This window comes from Mixophyes fleayi, chromosome 3 (assembly GCF_038048845.1).
Source record: "Mixophyes fleayi isolate aMixFle1 chromosome 3, aMixFle1.hap1, whole genome shotgun sequence".
Taxonomy (NCBI): Eukaryota; Metazoa; Chordata; class Amphibia; order Anura; family Limnodynastidae; genus Mixophyes; species Mixophyes fleayi.
In genome coordinates this window covers 43,809,572-43,824,048 of record NC_134404.1, presented here as the reverse complement: position 1 = coordinate 43,824,048, position 14,477 = coordinate 43,809,572, and the positions used below count along the sequence as shown (strand labels likewise).

Sequence of the window (14,477 nt, the reverse complement as noted above, 5' to 3'; positions counted from 1 at the left end):
AGGACCATGTGAGCCTCTCCTATGGCTGGTATAGGACCATGTGAGCCTCTCCTATGGCTGGTATAGGACCACGTGGGCCTCTTCTATGGCTGGTATAGGACCATGTGAGCCTCTCTAATGGCTGGTACAGGACCATGTGAGACTCTCTACTGGCTGGTATAGGACCATGTGAGCCTCTCTAATGGCTGGTATAGGACCATGTGAGCCTCTCTACTGGCTGGTATAGGACCATGTGAGCCTCTCCTATGGCTGGTATAGGACCATGTGAGCCTCTCCTAAGGCTGGTATAGGACCACGTGGGCCTCTCCTATGGCTGGTATAGGATCTACTAGATGGTATAGAACCATGTAAGCCTTTCTAATGGCTGGTATAGGATCATGTGAGCTTCTCTAATGGCTGGTATCGGATCATGTGAGCTTCTCTAATGGCTGGTATCGGATCATGTGAGCTTCTCTAATGGCTGGTATCGGATCATGTGAGCCTCTCTAATGGCTGGTATAGGATCACGAGAGCCTCTCTAATGGCTGGTATAGGATCACGTGAGCTGCTCTACTGCCTGGTATAGGATCACGTGAGCTTCTCTACTGGCTGGTATAGAACCATGTAGCCCTCTTTACTGGCTGGTATAGAACCATGTAGCCCGCTTTACTGGCTGGTATAGGACCATGTGAGCCTCTCTACTGGCTGGTATAGGACCATGTGAGCCTCTCTACTGGCTGGTATAGGACCATGTGAGCCTCTCCTATGGCTGGTATAGGACCATGTGAGCCTCTCCTATGGCTGGTATAGGACCATGTGAGCCTCTCTAATGGCTGGTATAGGATCACGAGAGCCTCTCTACTGGCTGGTATAGGATCACGTGAGCTTCTCTACTGGCTGGTATAGAACCATGTAGCCCTCTTTACTGGCTGGTATAGAACCATGTAGCCCGCTTTACTGGCTGGTATAGGACCATGTGAGCCTCTCTACTGGCTGGTATAGGACCATGTGAGCCTCTCTACTGGCTGGTATAGGACCATGTGAGCCTCTCTAATGGCTGGTATAGGACCATGGGAGCCTCTCCTATGGCTGGTATAGGACCATGTGAGCCTCTCCTATGGCTGGTATAGGACCACGTGGGCCTCTCCTATGGCTGGTATAGGACCACGTGGGCCTCTTCTATGGCTAGTATAGGACCATGTGAGCCTCTCTAATGGCTGGTACAGGACCATGCTGGCTGATATCTTTACACATATGCAGAACTTCAGAGAGTTTTTATGTTAGTAATTCCCATCAGTCCCTGTGGAGCAGTGTTCTCCCCAGCACCAATTTCCCAGGTGCTCCACACGGCTGGTTTTACTTGCCATCCGGCTCTTGGAGCCCATCAGAGTCGTATTATAATAGAATAAACCATTGTTTCTCCTATTATAACAGGCTCTATGTGAGTACTAGAAGTCAGCAGTGTGTGTTAGACCACTGACCACCAGTTTGACCAGTCCTGACAGGTGTGGACTATAACCTCCAACATATTTCAATATTATTGCCAAGTATTAAAACTGCCCCCACCCAGCTACTTCTTAATGCCACCTGGCTGGCAAAATATTCTGGGGAGAACACTGTGGAGAATACATTCTAAATTCATCAAGGGGAAGCCCACACAACCAGGCACGGAAACACAGGGAGAACACCATACAGGCAGTGCCGAGGTCAAAATGTAACCCATGACCCCAGAGCTGCGAAGCTGCAATACTGGCCAATCTATAATAATTACAGCAGGTGCTGTGTGGTTTATCATAATACACAAGCTTTCCTAAGGAAAACAGAAGTTAAGGTATCAGAACTAGCCCATTATAAGCAATGGCATCCTAACTCATAATTTATAGATATATTATTTACAGCAGGTTTTACATATATTAGCATCACCGGTGTATTAAACTATTTAACATTATTGTTTATATTATGTACTATATATTACTGCAACCTACTTTGCTCTAAAAGTAATTTAATACACACTCTCACTGGAGACAGACATTTTATGATAATTACATACACTGTATAATATATATATATATATATATATACACATACATACATACATATACACACACACATTTACATATACACACACGCCCACATCCCAGTACGATTGCAGGGGCATACACGCACACTGAGGCATATGTATCCCCTTCATTATGGAAGCAGGCAATGCACGAGGCATAAGAGTCACTATAAAACTGTAATGTAATGATATACACTGCCTGGACAAGCACCTGCACAGGCAGCACATTACAATGTGTACAGTTTGGCATGCCATACCTTGGTAACTGCAGTTAATAGCTCCAGTGCCTTTGAATGAAGATTGGTGTTACCGCTGTCAATAAATAACTTCAGTGATGTCAGCAGCATCTCCTCCTCCAACAACAGCGAGCAGATCTCCTTTACACACTGCAAGAGAGACAATTGCAATCTTTATAACAGTATATTTGTTATTCTGTAGATTATAAGAGAAAAGTGAACACATTATACATTGCAATGTTATATTGTGACTATTTGGTCCTTTTTTTTTTGTAAAATCATTTGTTTTATTTGATTCTCTTTCATAGTAAAAATAAATGTAAATATTAAATCTTAAAGGAACTATAAAACACCAATCTGCTAAAGAACGCAGGACAGTAAAATAAAATAGTATTACGGTTGTTTGAGATCAGGAAACCTTATGCCGGGTCACTACACAATCTACAACTTAACAATTTACGTAGAAAGAGTGTTTGGTGACCTTCGTGGGTCCCTATGTTAGTGGTTTACAGTACAAATGAAGAAACATTTTACCTGATGCCTGGTAAGAGCAATTGTGTATTACACAGCCGTGACCTTCCTAGCACCATTTCATTTTGTGAAGGTTCTGGGGGGTATTAAACACATCTATAGAGCGCTCATGACAACAGTTATTTTCCACAAACACAGACGATCAGGGAAAGCACAAAAATGTTCTCTCAATCATGGCAACCAATCAGAATCTTGCTTTCGTTTTCTAAAGCACTAGGAAAATGATTAAATCTGGTTGGTCGCTATGGGCAAGAGAATGTCTTTCCTGTATACTGGTTCTCTTAAATGTTCTCCAGTGAGGATGGGCTCACTAAGAAATGAAAGGGCCTTCAACACATTTCAACTGTGTGATAATGTTCTGCTGCTGTTCTCCCACTTATTTTCCAAAAGTTCATTTAATGAGTTGCAGAAAGTATGTGGGAAAAGAAGGCAGAAGATTGAAATTGGAAAGTATATTAACATGCAAATGAAAAGTAAGCTATTGTTTCATTGCACAATACTTGGTAACCTATTATTATTATTCATATTCTCCAATTGGTGACCAGAAGAGTCGAGAGGGAGAGGGCATCCACAGATGGTAATTATATTAATCATACAGCCTGCTGCGCTGCTTCTTCGCCACACAACAAAATCCTGCATCATCTGAGCATTACTGCAATCAGGATCTCATTATTACATATGGTACTGCACTGCTCCAAAAACAGAGTACACAGAGCCCATAGTATATAGTACCCACAAGCAGATTTAAAGGATGAGTCCACGTTTCAGGCTACATCTTCTTCAATAAACAAAACGCAATAGACCCAAAGGGTCCATGCAATCAACTTAAGTTAACTGTCTTTTACCATTGGCTAGATGCACTCTTGCAAAGGCTTGAAAACTGCCCTAATTGGCTATTCGCATACACACTGCTAATGGTCTATGAATGAACCTTATCTATACAATCAGTGGTCAAAGTGGGGGTGTATACGGTGATATTTTTCCTACTGCCACATCTAAACTTCCATATTGCCATTTCTAAATGTTCACCTCGACCACTGGATACAATGAAATTCACTCAATCCCCAAATGGTTTATATGCAAAGAGCAAATAGTGGTTTTCTCCTTCTCCAGCCAATCAGAGGCAAACAACAGCATCCACAAGCGGTTAATGGGACCTGCAGTTCCACAAACGCAGTTAATGTTTAACCTGGACCCAACAGTCCAGGGGGTCTGGATGAGCCCCAGTGTTATTCATCATAGGGCCGATATAACATAGGGGGAGCTGCATGTTTTATGGACTCACCAGACTGGGGCTGATGTACATTATGGCAAGGGGACCACCGCAGTGGTTCTCCTTGTTACAGTATGACCAGCCAGGCATGAGCACTTTTAAAGAGGCCCTTTGTGTCTATTTTTCCCATATGAGCAAAATACATCCACAAATGTGTAATTATATTCATAACTCCATCAATACATGTCCAGAATCATAAAACTGAGATCTGTGCTACGTTGAAAAAAAACTTATTTATATATGCACACAGTATGATGTATGCACCTAGCTGAACTCTCACAGTTCTCCCTTGTCACCTTCCTGTTCTCATTTCCAATGCTCAGATCTCACTTAAATGACAATAGGTCTGGCACCAATTACTGAAACTGACAAAAACAGAACTCACGCTGACAGTGTGGGTCCAAAAATCAACATATTGTACATACGGAAATTTCTGAACTATGAATCCACAAGGTTTGAACAATCAGGTGCTGTGAAAATATTATCAGTGCTCATTTGTGGTAATAAATGATAGCAGCAACCTAATAGCTATAAATGGATACTTAGACAATCATACATCCTCTTTATAACAACCCCAACACTCACAATCAGGTATATCTCTGAAGTGTTCCTCTTTATACTACTACCACTGCTTGCAAGGGTTACTGAAATGAATCATAACTTTGCTTCTAATTGTGGTAAAATGTTCATGTTGGTCTTGTTTTGAAGCTGAAGGACCTTAGTTTTCATAAAAAAATAGTTTTATATTAAAATATGGACTTCTACATTTCAAGGTCACATAATGTGGCCTTTGACCTTGAATATCTAAAAAAGTGTATGTTTAATTTTTTGTACATAAAGTATGCTATGCAGTTAAATACAATTTCCCCATGTACCCCATGTTTACAGAAAAGTTGCGTTTGATCTACAGTTATACGGATGATCAATTACAAAACCTCCCATGGCAGGCGTCACTCTCTCTACTGAGCGGTTAAGCTTTTTGACTAGCTTCAGCATGGTCTTCAAGGTAATCTCCATTCACCAAGGGAGGTGGGGAACAGACAAGGGTCAGGGTCAGCCATTTAAATCTAATGGTCTTAATTATTTAATCCAGCAATTTGCCTTTCCCTAAATTATTACCGCCCACGTGAATTATCAGGATTTCCAGGCCTCCCCATTTAACAACCAGTACGTTGTTAAGCCAGGGCAGGAGGTCAGGCCAGAACACACAGGAGTGGCCTATGATCAGAAAGCATCTCTTCTGCTTTGCGGTAATTGCAATCAATATGACTTGACGTCAGCTCTTATAACGTAATCTGGCTCGTAGCAGGACCATACCTGTCAGTCAAGTCCCTGTGGAAAAGGGGGGAGGGGGGCCACGTGATGGTAAAAAACCCAACAAAACGCTGGAGGCATGTAGCTAATCAGGCCTTGATCCAGGGAAAAAAAAGGGAAAAATCCTTTCACGTCCTCACTAAAAGCAACAAGCAGCAAAGCCCTGGGTCACCGCGGGGGGAGGAGGGGGGAGGACTGAAGGAAAAGGAAGGGGGTAAGGTAAAAGCAGTCGAGTGTCCAGCCTAATATATTTTTTGTAAGTTGCTGATTTCCATCTTTCAAGTGTTATTATAGCTGCCATCGATAAGCCTGCTAAGGCCACGGACGTGGATGCTCCAATCCGAGAGGAGTGAGTGCCATACTGGGCCAGGTCTAAACCCGATAAATCTAAAGTTCTGTTTAATTGGATATTAAATTGATAACGAGTGACCGGTGAACTGTCAATATGAACTAGAACTAATGGGCTGGCCACAAGTCTAAACTCTTAATTGTCTTGTTAATGCTAGCGGACAAATGTCAGTGATGTTGTGAGAAGATATGTGAATCTAGGATCCGCTACGTGTCTGATCGGTTTTAGACTTGGAGATTTTACATACCAATCAATTATCTTGAATGATAATGTGGCGTGCTAGCGAGCCAGAGGCTGTGTTCCGCTTGGATTGTGACACTAGCTCTGAATTCCTGAATGCGCCGAAGAAAGTCAGTGAAAACACGGTGCGAAATAGTAGTCGTTTGTACAGGTTATCAGTCACAAATTATACGGTGCGAACTAACTGGCGTAACAACTGCAGATATATGGGACGCCTATAGGCTGGCATATAACGTTCCCAACCTTTTAGAGCTTTTCTTAAGATGAAGGTTTTAGTCAAATCCGCTGCTCCATGCATGCGAGTCATGAAAGATATGCCCGCTAGCATGGCAGACATAGCTGTCTTGGATGCACCCTTCTGGTATCGTGACCACATACAGGCCAGCATTGCATTGCTCTGACCTGAGTCTTGTGATCCCCTAGAGGTAAGGAATTGTTGCCATGCCACCCAATAAACTTGTCTTATGGACTGAGCTAATGACAATTCTACAAGTCCCATTATGCAGGCTTGGTGATCTGCCAAACACAAGAGGGACAAGGGGTACCCATGGGGTTAGTACAGTGGTTCCCAAACTTTTGCAGTTCACGGCACCCTCAGAGTCTCCAAATTTTTTCAAGGCACCCCTCCAAAGTAATTACTGAGCAGTCCTGTTTTAGAAGTAGTTGGGTCAAAAAAATGTAATAAGTATTTAGGTCAGGACAGAAATACTTATTTAGTTGTATGCAAAAATGCCCCCTCTCCATCCAGACACACTGCCCCCTCTGCATCCAGTCACTCTGCCCCCTCTCACTGCCCTCTGTCACGCTGTCCTCCTCCTCTGCCCTCTGTCACGCTGTCCTCCTCCTCTGCCCTCTGTCCCCCTCCTCTGCCCTCTGTCACACTGTCCCCCTCCTCTGCCCTCTGTCACACTTCCCCCTCTGCATCCAGGCACTCTGCCCCCTCTGCCCCCAGGCACTCTGCCCCCTCTGCAGCCCTCTGTCACGCTGCCCCCCTCTGCAGCCCTCTGTCACTCTGCTGCCCTCTGTCCTCCTCTGCTGCCCTCTGTCCTCCTTCTGCTGCCCGCTGTCCTCCTTCTGCTGCCCGCTGTCCTCCTTCTGCTGCCCGCTGTCCTCCTTCTGCTGCCCGCTGTCCTCCTCTGCTGCCCTCTGTCCTCCTCTGCTGCCCTATGTCCTCCTCTGCTTCCCGCTGTCCTCTGTCCTTCTCTGCTGCCCGCTGTCCTCCTCTGCTGCCCTCCTCTGCTGCCCTCTGTCCTCTTCTGCTGCCCTCTGTCCTCCTCTGCTGCCCGCTGTCCTCCTCTGCTGCCCGCTGTCCTCCTCTGCTGCCCGTTGTCCTCCTCCGCTGCCCGCTGTCCTCCTCCGCTGCCCTCTGTCCTCCTCTGCTTCCCGCGTCCTCTGTCCTTCTCTGCTTCCCGCTGTCCTCCTCCGCTGCCCGCTGTCCTCCTCCGCTTCTCCCAGCCATATAAAAAAGAAAGGAGCACATAAACTTACCAATCCGCTGAGCGCCGGGACCCAGCAGCCTCCTCTCTCCCGCAGCTGTCACTGACGTCGATATTCAGTGACAGCTGCGGGAGAGAGGAGGCTGCTGGGTTCCGGCGCCCGGCGGATTGGTAAGTTTATGTGCTCCTTTTTTTTTTATGGCTGGCCCGCGGCACCCCAGTGACAGTGCCGCGGCACCCCTGGGAGCCGCGGCGCACAGTTTGGGAACCACCGGGTTAGTATATGGAGAGTCCTAAAGCAATGCCATTGAAAGCGTGATAAGGCGTTCGCTATGTTGTTTTCTACACCAGGGACAGACATGGCGTGTGGAAAAGGCGATGTCAAACTGTTGACATCGCAAAATCATGTGTAGCAGAAGGGCGATCTGTTTCTTGATCAATTGACTCCCAGACTGTCACACAGAATACAATGTACCGCCCACTAACTTTATTGCCCATAGCTCTATTGCAGTTATTACTGTAAACATGTCAAGGACTGAAGGTTGGCCACAAAGCCGGGTTGGTGTCAGGAATCGCCATTAAGGTATGCACCAAACCCAAGCGAGAAATATATCATCTGTATGTAAGTTCAATTGATGACTGGATCTAGGAGGGGTGGGCCATATGTGTTAATCATTGAAGTCACTAAGTAAACGGCACCATATTTGTAAGTTGTCTGTGATCTCTGATGATAATTGAAACGCAGCATGGGGTCTAGTCAGACCCGTTGTAGTTTTCAACAAAAAACTCGACTCATGGGGATGATCTGGTACGCAAAACTGAATAGACCTAGCATGGATTGCACTTTTCGCAGGGGAACAGATTAGGCACCCTGAATATACGTTATAGTAGCTAACTTTTTTTTTTCTGAGGGGAGATGACAGCAACCTGCTAGGGTGTCAATCTCTTTACCCAGGTAGGACATTTGGGAAGTTGGTCCTTCCATCTTGATGTGCGCAATGGGCACACCTAATACTACAAATAATGCTTGGGCTGCTGCCAATGTATCTGCGCATTGGGTTTACCCTGCCTTGCCTATAAACTGAAAGTCGTCCATGAAATGGGATATCCTATGGTGGCCGATACCTGCTTGGATGCACCAATAGAGGAAGAAACTAAACCTCTTAAAGTATGAGCATGATATTGAACAACCCTTGGATAGGCAGTGGTCAATGTAAAAACCGTCCTCCTAACTAAAGCCCATGAAACTGAGCCAGCTAGAGTGAAGGAGCAGTAAGCAGAACACCGATTCGATGTCTAATTTAGCTAGCAAAGAGCCAATCCTAAATTCCTGAACTATTGTCAGCGCCAACTCGAACAAATGATAGTTCACTGAACTACGTTGTGAGTTGATTGAGTCATTGTCCGAGTTGCTGGTCGGGTAGGAGAGATGTTGGATTAAACGGAATTTGCCCACTGCCTTATTGGGTACCATCCCTACAGGGGAGAACACTAATTTTGGTAAGGGGAGGGAAGAAAGGGGCCTAATATGCTGTTTAAGTGTGTTCCCTTCGAGACCTTCTTACCTAATATCTCTGGGAAAATGGCCGCTGACTTTAAATTCCTAGGGATGGGAAAGTTTAAATTCCTCTGAATGGATATTCTAAAAGCTTACTGAAAACCTTGTTTTAAAAATGTGGCAACCTCTTGATCTGGAAAGAGGCAAAGCCATCTACTAAAAGCTTGAACTTTAATTGGCAAAGGGGCTTTGACGAGGAGCTGAAAGCAGCAGCACCTCGTCCCCTACCCACACCTGTGGCTGGGTGGGAGCCCCTGCATGTGTAACCTGCGTGGTGATATTTACACACCAATCCTCTCAAACATGAGCTTACATTAAATGCGTAGGATGTTTTTGCTGGGAAATGGCGCAGTGACCCTGTTTGACGCAGGAAAACGCTTGGGTCCCGCTGTTACAGGGGCTTGACTACTAGAACCCATGAGGTCTATCCAAGTTTTAAAGCACTGAAACCCAGCGAAAGACTTATGTGCTCATCCATGTGTTCTAAATTGCCCCTCCAGATCATGACATCATGATTGACAAACATATCGTTTATTAGGTGTAATGCCAAACATCCGTGTGTTCTATGGGCCTAGTCTCAATGTATGCAGCTGCAAAGACGCATTATCCACTCAGGCAGTTGGGGAAAGATCTATATGTTTCCTCACTAATGCCATTTATTTTGCCCCCTCTGCGACCAAGTTCTTTTTTGCAATGTCTGTGATAGCGAACATACCTACGAATGCCCCTTTCCAAATGTTATCTCTGGTGCTACTTCTAATGCCTCACATCAGTGCCGTATTTTCACACCGCATTGCTTTGCTGCTGTGCGCTCTACTTTTGATTACTGGGACCTGTGGTGTCCGTGTACTTGCTTACCTAGAAGGTAAGTCTGCAGCAACTTAAGCAGCTTGCAAGGGCCCTGGTCACCGTCACAGAAGTCCTTGCTTGTGCTGTCAATGGATTGTCTAGTGTCATGTGCTTACAATCGGGTAGACAAAGCATACTCACCGGATAAATGAAATCGCCAGAAACACGCCTTGTTGCCGCCAGCTCATGGGGATGATCTGGTACGCAAAACATGACATGGGCTTTCTGGCAATGAAAAGTGGGGATCGTGGGGGGGGGGGGGGGGGGTGGCGCTAACATGAACCTGGCTCAGAACTACGGCAAGAAGTTGTTAATACTGTGAGCCGGTGTCAGGGAAGGGGGGGATGGGGGCAGGGTGCCAGATTATCACGACCTACTGTGTGATGTGGCAAAGGGGTAGGGGGCTGTATGTGTATTTCATGGGCACGTCCTAGTTCTCTGGTTCACTACCTCAGGCCCTACCTGGGTATCAGCATACTGGATGTTGTCCGAGTCGTTGCTAAAGACAGGTGATTGAAATGACCACTGTGAGAGGTTGGTTAAGGGCATGGAATGTTGACCGGTCCTACGGACCTCCACGGGTCCCCTGGAGGGCCTGCTGTGTGAGGATGACTGCATTGAATGTCAGGTGGATGACCACTAGACGAGGCCACGTGGTAATTACCAGAGGCTCATGAAAAAGGCAAGGAGATGCAGAGCCCTCACCATGGTCCAACTGACTATCTGTGCCCCAGCCCTGTGGCTAGGGGTGAATCAAGGAGAGTCAATAACCCTTTTTGGATGTGACAAGGGAAAAGGAGAAGGGGGAATATAAACAAGGACAGGCAAAATCAGAAAGGGGTGAGGGGGGAATTCTGAGGGTAAAAAAGAGGATAGAGAGAGCAGTAAATTGAAGTAGGAGGGGGTGAAGTCGATGGATAGAGCAATGTAATAGAGGATTAAAAGCAAGATCCTGGGAACATTAAGGGCTGTTAAGGTACAAACCCTTATCTGCAACTGGTCTCCCTTTGTTCTGTGAAGGGGAAGAGGCAGTCCAGAAGGCAGTGAGGGAATATATCTGTGTTGCAGGCACTCCCCCTGTCAGCCATTGGCAGATGTGGATTGCCAAATGTTAACCCCTGCAGGTATAGTTCAGTGATCCGAGAAACACACTAGTGAGGTTGAGTGTGTTCATTTTGATCAACTCTCATCATCATCATCATTTATATAGCGCCAACATATTCCGTAGCGCTTAACTCTCTTATCATTCTGGTCATGCACAGAAGTAAAAAAGCGTATTTTACGCCAAAAATGCAATTTTCCTACAACTCAACATGACCCCCCACAACGTGGAAAATCATTCTGCTGATCGGAGACGCAAGACAGGAACTGGAAGTTTGTACTAATATAGTACAGCAATTTAAACATGATTGTGATAGACAAAAATACATCTTTACCAAGAAATAAGGATCAAATAGGGTTGGTGGTTACCAAAGGTTAAAAAATGGTCAGAATAGATGGGCCAAGTGCAGGGCCCGATTAAGGGTTCCGGCTGCCCTAGGCTATTTCAGCCGTAGCGCCCCCACCCCCCCCTCCAGCCACCTCACCTGCCCCCTTCGGCCACCTCACCTGCCCCGTTTAGCCACCTCACCTGCCCATCTGCCGCCCCTCCCCCCGAGACATTAGAACGGACTTACCTGCTGTGGAGTCCTCTCTTCAGCGCTGTGTATGACAGGCAGTCTGGCAGCGATCGTTGCTAGCTGCCTGTCTGTGTGGCCGCGGGCGCTTGTTACTCTGGTCACGTGAGATGTGGAAGTCCTGATCTCACGTGACCAGAGTAAGAAGCGCCCGCGGCCACACTGACAGGCAGCTAGCAGCGATCGCTGCCAGACTGCCTGTCATGTGATAGTGACAGTCGGGACCGCTCCTTTAGACCAGTGGCGGTCCCGATGACTCCACTTGCCACATTTAGGGGGAAAAAAAAAACCCATCTCAGTGACATTGCGCCCCCCTGGCTCCAGCGCCCCAGGCTGCAGCCTGGTCAACCTATTGGCTGATCAGGCCCTGGCCAAGTGGTTCTTATCTACCTTCAAATTCTGTGTATTTCACTTCACATCTCTCCAACGGCCGCAAAACTTAATTTGCCTAATATTTTGACACAATCACACCCGTCTTTTCTAGTGGTACAAAAAAGGACCACTATATAATCTTAATAGGTTAAAGAGAGAAGTTTTACCAATAACTTGCTGTCAATTACCAAAAGAAGGTGATCTAGTTCTGGGAGATAATGTAACTTTTTTCCATTATATATTTGAAACAAAAGCTAGTAAGTGCAATAGACTGAAAAGAAAAAAAAAAAGAGGAATTTTAAAACCGAAACACTTCACTGGCTCATTTGCCAGTTTGAAAATCTGAAAATAGGTCCACATTGAAGGATCTAATTAATTCCATTTGCTTTTTCTGCATGCACAGCCTGCATTTAAATAGGTTATTAATGAAGGGCACTTACAAGGCTAAGCAGATACGATGATAAATACGGAAACCTTTGAGCAGAGTTACCTCAGTAGAAAACTTTCAGGTGTGAATTTAAATTATTGAGCGCTGCATAGACGGGAAGTTGTACTGAAATAATAGGCAACAGGAGCAGCAATGGTAGGATGGAGAGACGTTGTTTTTTTTAGTTCAAAGTAGTGTCAGGATATTCTATCAACATACATTACATAAACCCGGTTACATGCCTCGTGGACACACTGCTTCCTGTTTCAACTGCTTTTTATTTAAGGTAATTCAAAGGATAGGAAAAATTTAAGCAATATTCAAGTAGTGGTATAAATACAAGTTAATAGATAAAGACAAAAACTCCTAATGCACAAAGAGAAGCTGCTGGCTAATCATAGATAAATAGTGAAACCCAACGTGTCATTTTTATGTCGGACTTCAGGGGTGCACGCAAGGGGGGTTTCTGGGTCTCCAGAAACCCCTCCCCTCCGCTAACGAAGTGCCCCACGTAGCGGCACTGTACTATACAGCAGCCGCGGCGCTGTCAAAGAAGCGTCCGCGGCGGTGCTGTATTGGATCTATGGACACTGCCGTTCATGAGTGCATACAAACTGCAGGATTGGAACAACATTGTTCCATCATTATCACTTTGCAGCGATAATCGTTCATCGTTGCACTGTACACACTAATCAGATATTGGGCCGAACAGTCGTTTATCGTGTGATTGGCCTGATAATCGACTGAAAACCCTGTAGTGTGAGCCTAAAACCATAACAGGCAGAAGTGTGCGCTACGTGACCTCGCTCCGTATTGAATTCCCTTTTAATGTCTGAATAACATATTTACAGTGTAGTGGCTTTGACATTTCTGATAGTAGCTTAAAAAAAGCTTTGCTTTGGACTGTTCAAAGCATTGCTGACAGATTGGGGAAGTGAGAGAGATATTATTATTATTGCTTTTTAACCAACGGCCCCAAATTCAAGGGAATTACCCTTAATATCCTGCCCCCTCTCCTACCAGTTCTTAATGTCGGAAACAAAATCAGCCATTCAATTTTAAAGACGCACGGAAGCTTACACTGTACAAAATTCTGTAATCTTACCTTAATCCTTGATTCCGATATTTTAAATTGGTGTTATTTTATTAATAGCTGTGTTAATTATCACTTCATAGATGGATTTAGAAGCAGAATTTTCTCAGGCTATTTAATGGGAGAACTTGAAATGAATTCATAAAGAAATTGTCACTGTGATGTACCTTTATTTAGAGGGCTAAAAAGCTTGTAATAATAGGTGGCATTGTATGTCAGTCTTTATCTAATGCATTAGGCATCAGATAAAAGCACTGAGCCGTCCTCTACACCAGGTAATCTACACACACTGAAGCTTCTTCATGATGTCATACACAATTCTATTCTTAGTAACATAAAACAATGTTGTGTTTGAACTCTCTACCGCTTCCTGTCTCCCAATTTTTTTGGATTAGAGTTGCTCCCACTTAAGTTTATTGGAGGGTCAATTTAAAGTGCAGACTAAAAGCCTAAGTATAATATATATATATATATATAAAATTCTGAAAATTGGCTATAAAACTGTTCCATTCCATCTCTGTCTTGTACTTCTTGTCAAAATGCCTAATATATATCAAAAGTCTGTGCATTACTGAGTGTTTACACTTAACTAAATATGTCCATCACACACTCTGTCACTCCTCCTCTGTTAGAGGAGGGAGGGGGGGGGGGAAGTTGTCTAAATGAGCAGACAGAGATAGAGTGACAACTTTGCAGACTTGCTGTGCAGAAATACAAAGTGTGGATTGGTTGATATACAGGGGCAGGGCCAGGGAAATCACAGCAACAGTCTCAGCTGTACTGGATCCCATCACTATCCTAAAAGTTCAGGAGGAGATGCAGCTGTCTGTAATAAAATAGGAAGCAAATACTTTATTTGTAGCTATCTGTAATGGAATGGGAAGGTAAGAGAGGGTTTTTCTTTTACTTTTTAACACAGCTGTAGAGGAATGTCAGACTTACACTGAACAATGTATTTTACTTTTATGGTTCATTTTTGAAAACGTGAATTTTTGGATCCAGTGGTCCTTCAAATTAGCTGTTGGTGTGGGCTGCCCTGTGTGATAAAGATCATATAACACTAATCTTGTGATAATTTAGTGTCA

The 14,477-nt window shown here is 44.8% G+C and overlaps 1 protein-coding gene across 1 annotated transcript in view; it reads right to left on the bottom strand.

Moving 5' to 3' along the window:
• Nucleotides 1-14,477, bottom strand: part of NBAS (NBAS subunit of NRZ tethering complex) — a 477,499-nt gene that overhangs the window by 20,076 nt on the left and 442,946 nt on the right. Inside the window, exon 51 of the mRNA XM_075201412.1 lies at nt 2,296-2,424. Within this exon, the coding sequence (XP_075057513.1) occupies nt 2,296-2,424 (129 nt within the window). The remainder of the gene's footprint in view (nt 1-2,295; nt 2,425-14,477) is intronic.